Raw genomic sequence first — 20,240 nt, forward strand, 5'->3', positions numbered from 1 at the left:
GAGGAGAATAAGAGATCTCAATAACTGGGATACCAGAAATATAACTTGCTTTACCTCTGTGACAGAGAAGAACTGTAGTCTCATGCAGTAGTTCATAATTCCTTATGAATACTTCTGCATTATCTGAACTTACAACATTGATGCCATAACTGGGACAAGGACAAAATAAATCAAAAAAGCCACCATGTAACTGCAAGCACTTACCTAAGATACCCAAAGTGAGGATGATTTACATCCTGAATAGAGTAAATGAGCTTTTGGAGCTTTCCCCATTGACTACAAGGGGAGTTTGGAGCAGCTAACTTCATCATTGTGTGTATTGGTTACGTATATAAAGCTAAGTGGGTTGAAACCCAGTTAATCTCTCTGGCTGACTTAACAGTGACAAGCTAAGAAGAGGTATACATAAGACTTGACGACTGTTCGCAATGATTAGTGAAGCACATGCAACTGGTTCAGAGAGACGCTTTTGTCACAAAAGATATCACAAAAAGAGATCTGGTTAATAACAAGGTACCGTATTTTCTCTATATTTCGATGTTTTTAAATAGAAAGAAAATAGATAAGAAAGAACACTGAAACAAAAAACTAAAAATGGATGATCTAACTTCTTACCAAACGGGGCAAAACATTCTTGGTGGTACTAAGGACTACTAAAGAAATTAAAACTTGACTAGCAGTGTATTTTTTCTGTAGGATATTGCTATTGTTGCCCTATTGCTGACAAGGAAGGAAAGGACAGAGATGTCCTACAGAAATGTTCTCATTACAATGAGGTTTTAATTATCAAGAAGTTTGCATATATATTATCATTACTTATCATTACTACATACTAACTTAAACTTACCTCTATAGAGCCCAAAGAAACCTTCATAACGTAGCACTTTCTTGAAGCAATCAAAGCTGTTTTTATACATAAGTTCTCCCACGAAAGAGCCTGTAGAGCGCTGGTTTTGCATTCGAGTTTTTACCAAATCAATTGGGTAGACTGCAGTGGCTCCAACAGCTGCAAAATAAAAATCAAGCTATAAGAAAACAGGATTTTGCATTTGCAGTGTTTGACTGCCACTGTCATCTTCCACATTTACATCTCAAGCATCAGTTGACACCTTTTTCTCCAAGTTATATTCTGGATACTTTAAAGTACCTCCCACAGTTTTAACCAAAAGCACTTCCTGGCCCTACCTCGTTATTAATCTGATTCTTCTGAAACTGGTTTGGTGACAAATCAGATAGCAACACCACCTGCAAACTCCAATGGCTTGTAAATTCCAAAACTCTTGTAGACCAGATGACCCCTTCCTCTTCAATCTTATAGTCATCCCATCCCTTAGACACAGCTCCAAGGGAAAGACAGAGAAGCCTTCCACACTTAAATGAAAGGCAGAAGGGGAAAAAGGGCAGAAGAAGAAAAAACCCAAACAGAGAAGACGAATACTCTTTTGCTCTGCCATGACTAACCTCCAGCAACTGAACCAAGGGCAAACCTGTACGCTGATTCTGCAATCTGGATGAGTATAGGTCGAGACACATCGCCTGGAGCTTTCTGTCAAGGCAGGATTTAAAACAAAAGGAAAAAAAATAATCAGAATATCGTATTTGAAAAGAATGTCTCACAATCAGACAAATATAAGTATACAGATACCTGGAAAAAATCCCACAGTACACTGGAGATCTTGTTTTCCATTATTATTGCTTTTCCACTGATTTCTAAGTGCCATATAATGTAGCCTCTTCAGAGTGGAATAGCAAAGAAAAGACTGATACTACAACAAAATTATACAACTCCAAAATCAATGGTCTAAATGTGCGTATGAGGACACACATATTGCATCTTAAGTCACTCATTGTCTACAGCTAAAAGCAAGTCCAGTTTGGAATTTCTTTCTACTGTTGCCAAAACCAGGTATACATATTACTTCTCAGGCCATCAAAACAAGTATGCAATCATTGTTCATACATATTAGCTAAAGGAAAATAACGTTTCATAAAGGACCCCACAATTTCATTTTGCTCACCGTCTGTGACTGCTAGATTCAACCCAATAAAAAATAAATTTCAGAAGAGCTCCAGATGTCAAATTGCTATCTAATGAAAGAATTGGAAAAATAGAAGTTCTGCACGGGCGTTAAGCCTTCCATACTTACTATCGCTTTTTGTAATTTTTTTTAAGGATACTAAAAATAAAACAACAAAATAAAAACATGGATGTATTTTTTCCTGACATTGGGTTTAGGTTTTAGCTAATATTCCAAGGTAGGTAGAGCTGGCCTGAAAATAAATTGAAGGGATCAGTGTAGCTGAAAATCTTTTCAGTCTCAGCATCAAGCAGTTGACGTTAAAAAGGAACTGGATGGAAAAATAAAAAGGCAGGACACATATGCAGAAGAAATGGTAAGATTTAAACAGGTTCATATGTCCTAGCCTCATAAAATGGCATAAATCATACTAACAAAGACACTGGCCCCAAAGCTAAAATTGAAGAAGCTGCTACTTTCAGCACCACATCTTTGGCTTCATTTTACTGCCACCTATTGTAACTGATGTTACTTGATATTCAGTCCAATGCAAATGCTTTTAACTCCTTTAAGGAGTCTTCTAGGAATAGATGAGCTTTTGGGAGCCAACTCATTTGAATTCAACCCAAGATAGTCAACATTTAGTCACTGCTCAAACAAACAGAAAACCGCCACCCTAGGTACTGTCTTGGAGCAGTGGTGGGGGCGTTCACATGTAGGGGAGGGAGGAGAAGAAGAGAAGCAAAAGAGCCACATGGGTACACAGACACACAGGCCTGGCTTACGGCCTGGTAGTCCTAAAAATGTAGCCTGCATCAACTCATTGTGGTCAAACTGGCGTCTCCGCACAGACCCAGAGCAGGAAAAAAAAAACCCCAACAAAAAACCCCTTGGTCTCACAAGACACAAAGTTAAGACTGCCTTAAAATAGACACAGAAAGAAACAGAAACAGAGAGCTAGTTTTAAGTCTATCTGTATAGAAACTTGTGTCAATGAAAACATAAGCTATGCTAGAATAACATGAAAACTAAAAGATCAACAGCTTTGACATTTAAAAACCACTCCTCTTTCTTTTTGCTTCAAACACAACCAAACTTCATTCGCTGTTGTGCCATCGAAGTCAATATCCTTTAGTTTTTGGAAATGCAGAGAACATTAATGCTGTTACTGAAACTATGACGGTAGACTATCTATCATCTCTATTTCGAGACTCAGCAGAGCACAAGGCAAAGCAGAGAATATTCTGAAGCCAGGGACATGCATGTGTGTTCAGAACAAGGGCTGCCATTTTAATAGCCTATATGCTGAATTTGCCATCCATACTGGAAGCAGGAAGTCTTCTTTCCTCATTAAAAAGAACAGAGAGTAACAGAACCACAAAACATTAACACCTTAATTAGGTATACACCTAATATTTACTGGATGGCTGGATGACACTCACGTACATTTTATCTTTCTGAAGTAAATTACATTTAACCTGTCAAAATGCAGGCCAAGAGAAAGGGGCAAAGAGAAGAGAGGGAGAAGACATGACAAGTTTTTAAATTGATGTTTTAAATTAACAAAATTCTAACAAGAAGTTATTCCTCGCAGATTATTACAGAACACAAGAGAGAAGCAACTTGGCTGACAACACAGGAGAAGGTTGGCTATCAATTTACCTGGCACTGGAAACAGGTAATAGCATCATACTGGCTTCTGTTCTTACCTGCCTCTGAGCCTCAGCCAGGTTGTAGGGCAGTGTCCCTTCCTCCAGAGGAGCAATTCTTTCAATATCAGCTAACGTCATGCGCCTGAAGAAATTAATTCGGCTTAGTGTTTGCTTAGAGATGGGCTTTCAGATCACAAGAAGTTACCTGCATGCGGCTACTACACTACACTTCCCTGTTCCCCAACACCACCTCCCACTCCTTCCAAGGAGAGGAGAGGAGAGGAAAGGAGAGGACAGATAATTCTCCACTTACCCCCGTGGCTCATATAGATCTGCTAACTGAAACAAGATGTCAACTTCCATGGGTGTAACCTGACCAAATTTCTGAGCTGCCAGAACAAACTCCTCTGCAACAGAATAAGAATATAGAAAAAAAAAAAAACAAAAAAAAAACCCAAACAACAAATCGAACCAGAACAAATAATCCAGAGCACCCCAGAGTTGTTTTATATTTTAGTGTTAAGTAGAAGATGCTGGTGGGGGAGGGAGAAGGGAATAAAAGTGACCCACCACAAAAGTGCTCCTGCCACTACATAAATGTATGTTTTAAATGGTCTATACTTCATGCAAATAAGTACAACACTCTGGTCTGAAAGCTTAGCACTATCAGCAGGATTTAGGATATTTGACATACGGAATCAATCAGTTGCAGGTCAGAGGGAAAAAAAATTTAAAAAAAGCAAACAGAAAAAACAAACCAGGAGTCAAGAGATGTGGAACTTTTCAGGCACAGTCCCAGTAGGCCACATTAATGAAACTTTGGCATTGCACGGGGTATTATCTATAAAAGTGGTTAGATATAGCAGATAACATCTTGTTCCAAGCTTGTAGATCAGCTTACTGTGCCGCCAATACAAGTTTATGGAATTCTTCAACTACCCTTGAAGGTCACTTTAATAGGCTGCCAATTTGGCAGGAGTCCTAGGAAGTTTTTTAAACTTTTAAATATCTTTACATGCTTTCTTCACCCTGCCCCCACTGCCAGTTTACTAGGACCTTTTTCTGATTGAAACAAAATGAAAAACCTGGAGGGCGGACTCCAAAAGCAGTGTACAAAACCGAGTGGTGCACCAAGGAATGCTAACGAGGCTGGCTTTCTCCCCCTCCCATAGATTTAAAAGTATACAGATGAGGTCGTTCCTTCCACCCACCCCAACCAAATGCTCAAGGATACTTCCAGACTGCAATCATTTTTACCAACCCTTAGTGACTTCCACATCTTTTCTATTTCCAGCCAGAGTACTGTAGATCTTTCTAATGAGCTCCATGTTGTTAAGGAGAGAATTAAATCCATTAAAATAGGAAAAGCTGACCTGATGGGAAGTGGTACCTCCAGCAGCCTAGAGTAGAGACAGTAAAAGAAGAAAAGAGAAAGGAGACTGTTACAGACTAAGAAAAATCTTGAAATAAAGGTTTTCAAACAATGTTATTTTGCAAGAGCAACAGTAGCACTTGCTCTTTAAAAGGCTTGCTTTAAAAAAAAAAAAAAACCAACACCCTGCAAAATAAAGAAAACTATGAAAGATTCTTATGTTACTGAAACTAATCATAACCAGAATGTAAAACTCTCCCCACCCTACAAACCTAAACAAATACATATGCAGGATTATAACAACATAACCAGTAGTAATTTACAAAGTTCAAGTTTCAGTAGTGCTTCAGTTGGAAATGTTTCATAAGCTGGCTTATTTCTAGTAATGAGGAAATCTACTTCTACATGTAAAGTATATTACTATACAGAAAATTTTAACAAAATCAAAACGCATTCTGGAAAAGGTCAACTGAAATATGAAATTCACAGGCACTTCAAGTCATGGAAAACCAGCAGTAAGCTCTCAGGCTTCTATCAGGCAGTCAAACAAAATGGGAACAATGAGGTTCAAACAGTTACTCATACTCAAATGTGAACTGAGCCTGAAGTTTTATTTTAAAGTGGTGTTGGGGCTGCACATAGAAAAACTATTGGACCAATTCCCTATTTAAAGTACATGATTCTTGATGAAGCAAATTTCTGAAAACAATACATAAGCTTACCAAAATTTAATTGACCTTGAAGGAGAATCAAAAATCTTATGTTTTGTGAGAGTATATGACCCAAGAAAGCTGACAAGACTGGGGAGAAAATCAACAAAGAAAGTATCAGATCTCGTTGTCAGTCCCCAAGTCTTGTGGCTATGCTTTTTGCTCTATGCTTCTTCCAATATTCTGTCCAGGGTATGCAGTTCTCATCACTTCACGCATCTCCCTGGAATCCTCCCTTGCAAATCAAAGCACAACAGATTTCTTTAAACCTGGATACGGCCAGACTTTGGATTACTTGGAAAGTGCTGCTACAAGTTCCCAAGATTAGAAACTGTGGTGAAAACCAAATGTACCTTTGTTTTTTCTTCAGTGAAACTGCAGAATTGTAATATTTAATTTGGTTTAGGTACTTCAAGCTGAAAAAAAGCATACACTCAAGTGTAACAACTATCAGTTAATATATAGTGAATGTCCTTGGCTGATGTTCCAGTTCATACACTGTCCCATGTTCTTGGAGATGACACTTGGGAGCTTTGAATTGACATTACAAAGCAAGTCCTTTGAGGATGACTTCCTAAATGGGATGCAGAGGCATTCTAACATATTTGACACAAGTCTACTGTGATGGAGTGACTGGAAATAGTCAGGCAAACTCTACATTTGTAGGCCATTACTAAGGTCCACCTACCTGCTTAGTCTTTTATCTCATATGATGAGGAACACTGAGGGTACGTATTCTGCAATGAGGGTTAACTTTTATATGTGTAGATAATAACCACTAAACATAAAAACATGCATCCGTAAGCTGGACTACATGCCACGTATCATGGTCAAGGTACATAAAAAAGGAATCCCACATTTGTATCTCAGGTCTTTGCCAGTTAGGATACCAGAACTACTCACAGCTACTAGACATTCTTCTACAAATGGTGTCAGCATGTGGGGCCGGATAGTGACCATAATGTCCCTGAAGTCCATAGCGGTGACTCTTCCAGCCTGAGCATTGTCTCGCTGCACAAAAGCTTGTTTTGCATGTTCTAACTGTATCTCCTGAAAACATATGGGGGAAAAAACCCAAAAGTTAAGTTCAAAATCATCACCTTAATAGATTTTATATACAAGATACCTCACACTTAACAAAACACAATTATACGTAATCTAATTTTAACTGGATATTGTATGTGTAACTTTCAGCCTTTCTACCAGTGGCATAAATGGTCTCCATCATTGAGCCCAGTATCTATGACAACCATCATGATTTCTTTGCTGTCTGGACATTAGGTCACACAATTCATTTAATTGAAAAATGAGGACATGTATCAACACACCAGTGCAGGTAATCTCCCACTCGTGAACACTAAAATGTCCCATGATATGCATTAGCCATTTTGTTACGTGTGTCACAGCAGGTCAAAATACTTTCTGTAAAAGTATTCACGACTTCTTGAACAAGGACAATACAAGGATCAGAGATTTCCATGTAGACACCCACTAATCTTGAAAGCATCCCCTCAAAAAGCATCCTCATTTAAAACAAAGTTATTTATCTGCAAAAGACACCAGCAGTTTAACGTAGAATTTCTTGTATCATGACTGATGAAAGCTAGTTCTCAGTATTTCAGCACTAGTAACAGGCAGAGATCAATCACAAGTGTTATCTGATGCAACCACCTGATAATCTCATTTTGTGATTCAAATGTACCCCTGAGAGGAGAACAAAGGCATTTGATTTCCCAAAACTATCTTTTCCTACTGTGACCCACACCCTTTTTTCACAAATTACTGTTAGACTACTCTCTGATTTTTTAATTTTTCATTTAAAAGGAAAAATCCTGCACAGATAGTAACTTGATAATACATATGAATTTTTTGTTCAGTTCTACAGGTTTGCCAAAACCAGAAATATCTTTTGGTGATGCAGTTAAGACTTCCCAATCTGTATTTCTTTGCCGAATGGAGGAAAACAAGTCGTTGCCATGTCCTCCCTTTAAATTTTCATAAAAGGCTTATAAAAACTTCTTCACTGGAAATACAGTGCTTAGTCTGAATACATATTCAAACTCAGTTATTCAGAAAATGGAATCAGAGCAAAAGTATGTCAACAATACTAAGCAAGTCTTGCAGTGGACCATGATGCTATCCTACTATTTCTATTACATTTGCAAACATATGCTTTAAAAGTCATATTAAGCCAAGAATCACCAGCACAATGTATTCATGGTGATTATGATCTCCTGTAAGTTGGTATTTATCTCACAGCAGCATCCAAGGGAACAGAGAGTGAAGGGCGAAAGGCAAATTCAGCCACTGTGGGATCAGACCTGCTGGCAGCACAGCCGCCATCCCTCCTTCTGCTCATTCAGCTCACGCCGACCACCGATGCACGCTGCCACTCAAACCATGCTTGTCTTTTCATTTCAGCCTCCTGACCTCTACAATTTTAGCCCTAATTTCTAATTAAACCACTGTACCCTGACCCGAAAGGTATGATGTAAAGTTCCCAATATATTAGGCAGAAGGAGGAAAGGGGCAGGGGGGTAAAGGACTGATCGATCCATGTTTCAACATTGCATTTCACTCACAGAATTATTCAGAAATTTCTGCTTTTGATGAGAAATGTTTGTGGGGGTTATAATTTGAAGTATTACAATTTCAGTTCTGTCACGTTTCCCTTACATTACAGCCCCTTATGTGGAGGTGTTACCATTCAGCAATAATATTCACTCTGGCTGGATGCAGCCATGTAAGTCCTTGCTTCACCCCAATTGTGACTATAATTTCAACAGAAATTTGAAAGCAAGCAATTTTGGGAGGCTTATGGTGGGAGGTGCACAAAAACAAAAAAAACTTTGTCAGCTTGAGGCAGGCAGCTACTCAGGAGGCAGAGAGCTCTGAAGAGGAGTTAGGTATAGTAAGTCTTGTATGCCTAAATACTCACCACCTGGCAGGTGGAAACATATGAACAAACAAACAAAATGTTTGTCATTAAGTGGCAGTATCACCAAAGAAAAAAAAATCATTTAGCAGAAGGATTAAATGAGAATGTAATGTTGCTGAATGTGAATATTGCTGTTTTCTTCTCTCATTTGATTTGTTTTAACCACTGAAGCTGCTGGCAGAATCCGGCACTAAAATGCAGTAAAAAACCTGATCACCACCTGCAGAAGTCCAATGTGTCACCATCTGTGAACACCCATCAGCGAGTTTGGAGGTACGCACACCATCGGTGGGACCCTGGCTGACAGCGATGTCTCAGCCACAGAAACAAAGCAGGGTTCATGTTCCAAAAAGATTAAGTGCATGTTTCTTGTCATCACCCAGCTAATTGCAAAAAGTCTGTTAGTACTACAGTTGAGTTCAAGCCAAAACACCCCATCCTCTCCTTGCTCACGTGACTCGTTCAATCCTTTTGGTACGTGTGGAAACCACTACAGAGAATTTATCCCACTTGGTTAAACACGGTCAAGGACTCAGTGCTGTCATTTGCCTATGTTCTTGTGAGCTAGGAAAGAGCTGCTTAGCTGTTGGTAAGACAGCAAGACAAAGCTGAATAGGATGATGTCAGTCTTTGGGAGTTCCCCATTTGCACCTCCTCCTTAGTTCAGAAATGAAATGGTTGAAGTATACTGCAAATAGAGAAGATTCATCCCACCTTCTCAGAAAGGTAGGGTCTTTTCAGGCTATGGTTATTTTGAGCTGTGCTACACATTTTCCAGTTGCACCAAGCAGAAAAAGGCACAGAGACCTTCAGCCATGTGACGTTCTCAAAAACCTGACCACGGCAGCAACACAGCATGTAAGAACATGCAGACCATTACATGGTAACACAGTCTCAAAACTAAATTTTACCTATAAAACCTGTCACAAAAAAACCCAGACAGATGTGACTTCTCTAATCACTGTACCCTGCATAATAACATAATAAACTCAAAGTGTTTAACTCAAAAGAAAGGCTATCTATTCCCTCAGTCTCCAAGCCTTAAAGTTGAGACATCTCACAGCATGACTATGTTTCAAAATGAGGCTCAGTAGCTACTAACAATTTATCAGGGAAATCTTTATGAGATGTTCGTAACATCATCTATGCTGTGTATACACAGCTAGTATTAAAAATACCACCTTAAACTGAAAACCAATAAAGCAAAGTCATGGTGTTCAGAGATGCTATCTGATTTGCAGTAATTTTTATTGTTTCACCTATTTCAGTCCAGTATTGTTTACCTAGACAGACTGTTTAAAGAAATACAATCCCCACTGCTTTGCAATACAAATTACACATCCTAAAGTACCTTCTCTGACTAGACTTTCTGTAAACTTGGATATACTTCGAAAACAAGTTTCTCCCTTGATGCTGAAACTCTAGAATTGCCCCAGGTAGTGTAAGACTTTGTGAAAAATTAATTTGCACATCATGGCAGGCACACTGGCACCAGAATTTTCATTAAATTGTTTCCTATCTAGAGATTTTTCTCAGCTTTCACTTACAGCTCATTAAAAGCTTCTTTAGTTTCCACTTAGATAGAAATTTATGTTGGGGTTCCATCCCAATGGGTCTACAAGTCATCAGATACAGCACAATCCTTTCCACTGGAGTAGATCCCGAGGTTCAATTATGAAGAGTACTACTTCATCAACTAATATGCTGGGCACAAGTAAATTCCCAGACAGTGTGGAAATGGATTTACCAGGCCCACACATAAACATGTTAAAATTCATCCTGCAGAATAGGTTGTATGTGCTGAGAAAGGGGCCAATGTTGCTCTTCATGAAGCAGACTTGCCACTGAAAAGATGATGGAACATGACCATATCCAAACAGATACAGATGTGACAGGTATATAGTGGAGATACATGAGCTGCTTGTAAGCTAGCAAAATGAGAAGCAGGGTAAACCAAGACACCTTGAGCTCTGGGTTTATGCAAATAGATTGCTAACTGTATTCGAGCCAAGCAGTTTGGATGCTATACTTCTGGGTATCTCTGTCACTATAGATAAAAAAGTGTTGGCAGGATATAAATATTCAGACTCCCATCTAAACTCTTCTTATTTAAAGCCAGAAGAGATCCATCTTGCGCATGGATAAAATATACTAATGTTATTTTCCACATACCTTCAGCTTTGCCAGAAGTGATGATTAGCCCAAATGCTGTGACAGATAATGAATATGTAACAACTTTGTGTGGCATAATAGGACCCAACGTAAATGAATTTGAATCTAGCTGGATTATTTCATTAAAAGTTGCAAGTTGCATTGTACTTACAAAGCAGTACCTGAAGCAACTTAGAACACCATCTGGTCCATGTTAAGTACAATGTAAAGAGCATTCACACATCAGGAATGCAGAAAGGTAATTTGGTATCCACTGTGGTCTCCTGCTGTCTAAGGTCCAAGGTCTAGACATCCTACCAAGAAGACTGACTCACGCACAGGCAGAATGTCAGTTGTCAGAGTACCAAAGGTTTCGGAGCTTAAAGGAAGACTTCTATGCCTGTGAACATTAACTCTCCAATCTGTGTTAAGAGTCATTACTGTACCCAAACTTCAGTATCTGTAACACAATGCTGCAAGGCAAGAGTCAGCAGGGAAACTTACGTGTTGCAAAGATTTACAGCTCTAGACAGTGGGTAAACAGATGTACCCAATTATGGTGACTGACTGAGCGTCCTAACAGACTGTACCCGATAGCAGACAATTAATTTATTTGAAAGTTCTTGCTGCCTGCACCAATGCTGTAAGCATCTTTACTAGCAGCCTTAGAACTTTTCCTGAATGCTTCTCACCTCTTTAGAGGACACACAGAATTGTCATCCTTATTTCTCCAGGTTTATGCTCTTCCTCCCTCTTTCTGTCCTGTATGGATCATCACCAAAAGGGCTGTCTGCCTCATGAGGACCACTGACATGTTCCAACACAACCTTTTACTCTGCTACTTTTTCCTCTGTCAACCTTTACACTGCAACTAGCTAATACTCACTTTTGCAGTAGAGCCAGGTTAAAAAAAAAAAAATAGGAAGAAAGAAAAAGAGGCAGGGACAAGACACACCAAAACCAAATACAACTTTCCTGAGAATGTGATCACATCCAAGAAAAGTAATTTCAGACAAGAAAAAAGGAACACCCCTCCACAGGAGAAAGCTTAGCAGTTAGGACTCATCTCCAAAGTCAGAGAACTCCTGCCTCAGCTCTTGCTTTTCCTAATTCAAAGAAGAAACACAGAAGAACCCAAAGACACAAAGGAAGAACTCAAATTCTCCAAATACCCAGCCGTGAGGTTACAGGCTGGTTTAGCTCTGTGGCTTTAACCTCTCTCACCATCCCCACACTTTTGGTGTTTTTTTTAAATTGGCAAAAAAATGTCCTTTTTTCATTTTGGGGTTTTCTTCGGGTTTTCTTCAGACCTCTAAACAGATTCATGAGGCAAACGGGTCTAGTACTCTGTTATGACTGTGATTTTAATCCATACATCCTGGGATACATATACAGGGACTATTCTGTAGCTGTAAGGCGGTAACACCAGAATATGTAGCCAGAGGCACTTTCCTAATCAAGTAACATATTTGCTTTTTTATCTAAAAGAGGTTCTAGTACACTATTCTGTCACAAAACTGGTCTATGTCTCAGCTACTGAGGAGTTACAATAGTCAATACAAAACCTAAGGGAATATGTTTTAATCATGTGATACCTGACGTCCTCTTCATACAAAATTAATTAGACTCTGTTCTACAAAGTCAATTTGAAACATTTGTCTCAATAGCATTATCTTAATTATTCCTCATCAAAATGATACCACCTCCTACTGTGAACTAACATACTTGTGTAAACAAGAAAAAAAGAAACCTTGTAGTCTTGAAGCAGGTTCCCATTTTAAAACTCTCTAGTGTAAATACTAATACAGGCATTAAGTATTCAGAAGGAATACAAATAAGAAACTCACGTGTTTCACCACTTCAAGGATCATTTTTCCTACTGAAGACTATTTTTAACAGTACAGTTGAAATACAGGTAGGTCTTTTTTTATTTGCACAATATTTTACTTTCTGTAAGAAAGTACCCCAAAGTATGAATAGCCATATTCCTTGCAAAAGAAAGATGGTATTTTATTCTCTGTATACCACAAGCAAAGCTAAGTAGCATTACCCTATCTGAGATACTTTAATTCAAAAAAATCAAAAGTAAAGAAGTGCATGGAAAGGGCTTGCAGCAAAACATCTTTATTGGATACCAGCACTGAATTAAATACATGTTTGGTAAACATGCTGTTTACAGACAGAAGTACTTCTTAATACCAGTCTGGCAACTGGGTCCAAAATGTTCAATACTGTTATTTAACATTCTTTGACTCATGGATTTAAATATACAAGAGATTTTCAGGCTTAGAGGTCTACGTTTTTAATTTCATGTCTCTGTCTACCCAAGCGAAGAGATTACCTTCTGCACACAGCTGCCAAAAACAAAAGACTCCACCTAGCCTGAATCAGCACTTTTACGATAAGCATTTCCTATTTATCAACACACTATAGAAGTCCACAACTCTGACTGTAAAAGCCTGCACTTGGTCTACTTTCAACTTTCCTACCAGCATGGCATTGGGCAAGTTTGCAAATGCTTTGATTCTTGCATCATTCTTATTACTCTTGACAAACTGTACTCTATTAGACCCACCAGTAAAAACTGGGTGAATTCCGCATATGTTAGGTGTCTTTTTCTATCCTTTCCAAAATGCAGCTGTACGAACTCTGAATTCCAGTTAAAAGGAATGTGCTGATGAATCGTGGTCTGGCCAAAAACTTGTTTAGCATCCTCTGGGAAGAAAAGAAAAATGTTCATTTAATAATCAAATAAAATAAAATAAAACAAAACAACAATAGAGGCAAGCATATAAACAAATATGATATTTTCAAACAGGAAAGCAATACTGTTCATATAAATTAGCAACATATTGTAAAGCAAACCTGATTTTTTTGTTTACCAAAATCATCATAAAGTTTTGAACACGGTCACAAATTCTGTCTGAATAATCTTTTTATTTGTCAAGTTTTACATTCACAACAATTCATTAGAAGGGACTCAACTAGATATTTCAAGTTTCAAAGTCAAACAAGAAAAGATTAAAATTAAAACACAATTTATAAAAAGATGACTAAAGCCAACCAATTTTCAGCATAATCTTTTCAAGCTGCTAACAATGAAAGTTTTGTGCAACTATAATTCAGGCTTTTGTATTATTCCCAGAGTTCTCCAAATTCAAACAAATCAACTACAAAAATACCAGTATTTCAGGATCCACTTTTCTGTAGTTACCTTACAGAAGCATGCAAGACAGAGGTGGGAGGGACACGGCAGGCAGGAACACAAACTTACACCATTTCTAGCACTAAGCAGACTTTAACCCCAGTTCTCTGCTACAAGGAGAGGAGCAGCACAAGTCTGTTTGACCACATCTAAATGCAAGCCTCATAGTTTAGTTCAGTTTAGTAGTCATAACTGGGCAACAGTTTATTATGGGCTTGGCAGACGTTTTGGTAATACACAGCGTTTTTGGTGAAGAAACAACTGTTTGAAACACACCAAGTCTACAATCAGTAGAAAGGACCATACACTGCTGAAACAGGACAGTGCGTATTTTGACTAATAGAAACAGCAATAAGATCTGAGGAAGTACTTGTCTCGCACGACAGTGCCCTCACTTCGATGTGATAGTCTGTCTCGGCCAAAAATACAAGGCAAATATATCTTCTGAAGACAAGCTCAAGGCCAGAGCTTCCCAGCTGCTACACACCTTCCTAATTGCTGTGCGACTCCTCCAGCCACGCCAGGCAAGTGCCAGTTCTTGTCTCCTGTTAGTTCCTGTGAGCGCAGAGAGCTGGTTCCCAGAAGACACTCCCTGCCCACAGGCAGGGCCAGGAGCTGTCTCCTGCTCCCTTCATGCTTTGTGGAAGAAAGACTAGGAGCCCAAACCCTCAGCTCCTGTCTGTCTCTGTAAGCAGCAGAGCTGGAAGCCAGTTCCCAAGCGTGGCTGGTGCCTGTGGTCAAGGAAATCAGTACAGCTTTGTGCTTGCCTTTGTCCGGAATGAGCTGGGAGCCACCTCGCTGGAGCCAGACTCTGGCTACCAGGCAGGCCTGGGAGATGCCTTCCAGCTCACCCCAGCACCACAAGCTCCTTGGGGCCGTGAGGTCCTGTCTCCTGCACAAGCTGAATTCTGGCTTCTGGTTCAGCCCATGCCAGCCAGGCACCGTGGCTCTGCTGACCTGGGAAAACCCAGCCAGGGCGGAATTCCCACTTTCAGGCAAGGAAGCAGGAAAAAGTGACGGTGGGATGGCACAGCCAAGAGCCAGGACGATGTCAGGAAGCGCCCAAGTGAATGAAAGATAAAGACAAAGGAAAAAATGGTCCCAAGCAGGTGAAAAGGGCACATGCCCTGCTGCACTGACCCAAAAGCACTGCAGTTGGTGTTACCCGTAAGGACAGCTTGTTCTACAGTGAGGGGACTTCACAGAGAAACCAGAGATGATACTGCAGACCTCTTCCCATCCCTCGACAAAGTCAGTAGTTTCATCTTTAAAAACACAGCACCCACAGATCCCAGAGAATCAGTAGCAAAACAGCAAGTTGGATTTAACTTACAAACAGAAAGACTGACCCTAGTTAACCTCAAATTCATAACATTCAGAACTTCAAGTCCTATTGTACTGTGAGAATTTTCTCCAAGCAACATCAGCAGCCCCAGCACAGCATTGTTCATTCATGTCTTCAAGCTCCATCAAAGCCAGCTTGGATCTTGTCCGCCAGCATTCTTCAGGAGCAAAATTCTGCTCTCAAGGCAACCGGAGGGAAAGCCAACTGGTTCAGGGTGAGGTCCTGTCCCTCTGCCAAAAGTCTTTTATTTAGGATGCTTCCTACTGACACAGCTCAAGGCACCTTGCCACATGTCATTGGAAATCACCTTTATGAAGTTCCTGCTTTTTGCCAGACTTCCTTCAAAGAAGGCAACCAGCATGAAGACGACAACCTGTCCTGCCCACAAACAAGAGGAAATGAAGGCTGTCTCTTCCTGTTAGCGACCACTCTTGCTTTTCCAGAGGAATGATGATATTCCCAGAACAGCTCCGGTACCTCTCTCTCACACAGAAATCGGATGCTCGCCAGTTTCCTCCTTCCCTCTCATCCGACCTCCAGAATTTCGCCAGAGCAAGACACTGATACTGTTTGGATGAGATTAGGAACAAGTCACCATTACCAAAAACTATGTTTGGTTGGACTCCAGATTTGTCTTTGTCAGAGAAAAAAGGTGCTTTATTACTTGATGTGAGGTAAAAGATACGAAAGTCTTAGCTAGTATAAAGCAGTCTCAAATTCCTTCTGATTGGGCCAGGCTCCCCACAATCTTTACTTTAACTGTTAAAATATGAAAGTTACAGAATGTCCTCTGGGTATGCCGCTGTAATTTTATTTTAATTCATTATTATACATTAGCTATCTTGAAGGAACAATGCATCTTGCTCCCCAACTCTGTGCCTTGTAAACCTTCCTTAGCTGGGGCCCAAAATAAAAATTGCAGCTCAAGAGAACATCAGGAAGTGAAAAAGCTCAAACATCAAGAAGTGAAAAAATGGTAGTTTCAGACTAAACACAATGTTTAATTATGGGCATTATAAATGGCAAAGGAAGCCACAGCAATGGCACTTAAAACATCATCAAGCCAGCTAGGAACACAGCAAGGTCTACATCCAGGGCATCTGTATTTGCCTTGTCTATTTTAGAGATCAAAGGCTACACGTCTGCTTCAGAGGTTCACATAAGTACAAATATTCCTCCAAACAGTCCAAGCAGGAGAGGTACGCTTAATATTTCCTACGACTTGGAAAACACAGACTACCACATTAGTGTTGGTATTTAGTACAATAGTAAGAGAACTCCCTTACACTACTTGATCTTTTCAAAATCATACTGTATATTGATGTCAATATGACTTGGCAACTAATACCAGATGCTTTTCTGACAGACTGCATGTCGGACTGTAGTGCTGGCAGCTGACTGGAAGATTGTCTACTGTGCTTCTACTGATTCTTTGACAGCACAAGATGGGGTATCCTGCTTGCCACTACCTTTTTACACATACCCTGTACTTCCTTTTTGCAACTAGTTTTGGTTCACAAACTCTTCTATATACTCAGGGGACAGTGTTTTCCCTCTTTTCTTGCTAGGTGTCATCATCCATTCATCTACCACAATGTCACTGATGCAAGTCTCATCTTAGTAGTCAGATTGCCTGATTCAGACAATAAAGACCATTCATACTCCATTACAAACCTTAGGTGTTTTAACCTGTGATTTACTGATCAAAAGGTATCCGATTTGTAGAACTCACTCAAAGTTATTGATCAGTTCTAACAGTATCATCTCCTAATCATCTAAGTCTAGTATTAAAATAAAAAATGGATAATTTTAAAACGTACTTTTGCCTTAAACCTGCAGCTGAAGTTCCACAGCTACCCACAAGTCGCTGAACTAAACACAGTAAAACACAGAAGCAGCAATGTTCTTCAGTAGCCAAGAGTTACTTTGTGTGTATAGACCTTTTTTCAAAGGAACCTGTTTCACAGAGTTACAGAAGAACTCGTGACAGAAAGGGCATCTGGATATCAACTGGTCCACTCTCCTGCCAAAGAATGTCCAACCACGTCAGGTTGCTCAGGGCATGGACAGCTGAGATTTGAGCATCTCCAACGATGGACATTCAACAACCTCTCTGGGCAACTGTGGTTTGATGCTAAACTGATATTTTATCAATAGCTTTTAAATCCATAATAAAACAGTTCAATTGTTTTAGTTTCAGTTTTAAAAAGGCAAAATATTAATGCTCCTACACCTGGAGCCATAAGAGCACAAGACCTAAAGGTAGCAAAACATAAATTTCTGTGTTTGCTCTGTTCAAACCACAGCTGTTGGAAAGCAAAACGAACAACAGGTTGAAGAAATTTTTTAAATACTCACTTTTAGAAATCCATGCTGTCATTTTGTCCATATTTAAAAAAATTAACTTTGAAGCTCAATTTTAAAATAAATTGCAAAGTTCTAAAACAAATAGTTCTTTGTCCCTGCGCTGCCTCTAATTAAAAAATTGATACCTTGTCATTGGTTTCTGATCACTGTACAAAAAAGTTGTTCTTTTTCCTCCAGGTGAGTTGCCTACTGGTTTCCAGTGGGGGTTTTTGGTCCTTTGAGTCCTGGGGTCTTTCTTCTCTCCAACATACTAATGTCTATGTGCAAATGCTTACTGTATAAAGAAGTATACTGCATTCACATTTCCATACTGTGACTAAGAATTACAATAGAAATAAAGCAAGCTTTGGAATAACTACAGGCACTCTTGACGCAACACAGACCACTAATATTCCCCATGAGAATATTATCTATTTGGAAATGCGAAATTTTAAAAGGAAAAAACCTGAAAGTCATTATCACACCACATTTTATATTTAAGAAAGGTCACTTGACAGAATAAGCTACTAAAATCTTTACAGGGTACAGTCCATAAATACCTGATGTATTAAATCTGACTTCTTTTGAACTACTTATTTCCACAAGTACATAAATTTTTCAAGCAGCATCACTGTTAAGTCCAATATAGTTAATAATATCTCATTGTATAGCTAGAAAAAATCTCATGATCATCTACAACAATCTCACTGCCCTTACAAAATAGTTGCAACATTCTGTAGAAAAGCTGTCCTCATGGTCTCTATTTTATGTAAATTATAGGTTCTACACATTTTATATATGTTATACCTTTACACAATTAAGCTATTTGTGGTATAGAAAACCTGTACCAAAACCCTGGACCTTGAGAAAAGAAGATATTATCCTGATGATACTGGCAATGGCAACTACGAATAACACAGGCTACCTTCCGCAAAGAGGAAAACAAAAGACAAATTTGAAAGGACATGAATTATTCTAAGTTAACAAGAGTTCCCCATGCACCGATAACCTTTTCAAACCCTTCTAGCAGTAACTGCTTCTATATCCATCACACTTAAGGCCCTGAAGAGGAACATAAAAGCATCATAGCTACAACTTGGATTAATGAAGCAAAATTTATGCAAAAAGTGTGGAATAGATATTTTATATAAAGAGATAAGGTTTTTGAAACCTGAATGTGTAAATCCCTCTCACTCTGCTTAGACAAAAGGTGATACCTTTATAAAATCATGTCTTGTTAATGGTTAAGAACTTCTGTTCACGTGTTTGGCAACAGTTTTCCTTTAAATAGCTGTAATAAAAAGTGTATTTTTTCCCCAGTCATTTAAAATAAATCTTACACGAAAGAAAAGGCAAAGACGGAAGTCCAGTTGGTCAAATTAAACTACTGATGATAACAGCTGTTTCACCATCGTGACTAGAAAATCCCAGCACTCTGCCAACTGCCAAGCAAGACCTGACCTAAAGCTCAGCGAAGATGAGAACAGAATGATTTCCGCAGGCTTTGGTCTTCACTGACCATTCCAAACAACTCCACATTTTCCACAAGTTTCATGTCCCTGTGTGCACCACCAGGTTCTACAACCTCTTCTCCGTGACCCCCATCCATCAGCACAAGAGATCAGGGTCCAAAGAGCTGCAGGAGAAAGAGCTAGGAGAAGCCTCATCTCAGGTCCTTGATCCTCCTTTCCTGAGCCATACCATAAGGACACCTGCATCTCAGTGGCCCCAACCCCCTGACGTGACTTCCCAGCCCTACCCTGGACCTGCCTCATCCCTGTGGACTTCTCTAGCTGACCCTGGTCACTGTCACCAGACCTGCTCTTCTGCCCTTGCTCAGGTAGTGTGGGGTTGTGCCCCTCATCAGTGAGATCTGTGCCCATGCCCTGCTTGCTCGACTGCCAGCTCACCTGCCTGGCAGAGCAGCTAGCCATTGCTGTTCCTGGCCACCAAAAAAGTACAATAAACTTGTGCAAAACCACATGTGTACAGATATAAATATATACATGCCAAACACTCAAGTAATATTTTGTATCATCTTGTTTTACTGGAATTGTTAGGGTTTATCCAAGGTTTGAGTTGACTGGGTTTTTTTGTTCAGGTTTTTTGTTTTATTTTGTTGGGGTTTTATTTACTGATGTGAACTTCAAATACACAGCTAGTTAGGGGTCATTCCTATCCTTCTACAGTCTGGCACTAAGTGTTCTATAATGATTACTTTTTGTTTTGGAAAACAAATGTCGACATCACATCTGCTCAGCTAAGTTGTGGAATGATGGGTAGTCCAAGTACTTGACTGGGTTGTCTGTTTATCCCCATTCACCCAGAAGAGGTACAATGCTCTGGAAGTACAAGCACTAGTATCACCTTGATGTCCCTGCTACTCTGTCAAGGAAATGGGTTGAAATAGTTTTATAGCAGCCATGCTGTAAATGAAGTAACACATTGGAATAGCTTGATTACTAAGGATTGCAAAGGAAAGGTACTCATCCCTCCAACTCCC

At 39.5% G+C, this 20,240-nt stretch overlaps 1 protein-coding gene across 2 annotated transcripts in view; it reads right to left on the reverse strand.

Annotated features, from left to right (window-relative positions):
• SLC25A13 (solute carrier family 25 member 13) overlaps positions 1-20,240 on the reverse strand; it is a 101,502-nt gene that overhangs the window by 37,465 nt on the left and 43,797 nt on the right. For both annotated transcript variants that reach the window (XM_055708100.1, XM_055708099.1), the window contains 7 exons: positions 13,417-13,556; positions 6,656-6,802; positions 4,932-5,070; positions 3,984-4,077; positions 3,728-3,812; positions 1,462-1,546; positions 848-1,006 (listed from right to left, as the gene is read on the reverse strand). In XM_055708100.1, the coding sequence (XP_055564075.1) occupies positions 848-1,006; positions 1,462-1,546; positions 3,728-3,812; positions 3,984-4,077; positions 4,932-5,070; positions 6,656-6,802; positions 13,417-13,556 (849 nt within the window). The remainder of the gene's footprint in view (positions 1-847; positions 1,007-1,461; positions 1,547-3,727; positions 3,813-3,983; positions 4,078-4,931; positions 5,071-6,655; positions 6,803-13,416; positions 13,557-20,240) is intronic.

The sequence above is a fragment of the Falco cherrug genome, chromosome 4 (assembly GCF_023634085.1).
Source record: "Falco cherrug isolate bFalChe1 chromosome 4, bFalChe1.pri, whole genome shotgun sequence".
NCBI lineage: Eukaryota > Metazoa > Chordata > Aves > Falconiformes > Falconidae > Falco > Falco cherrug.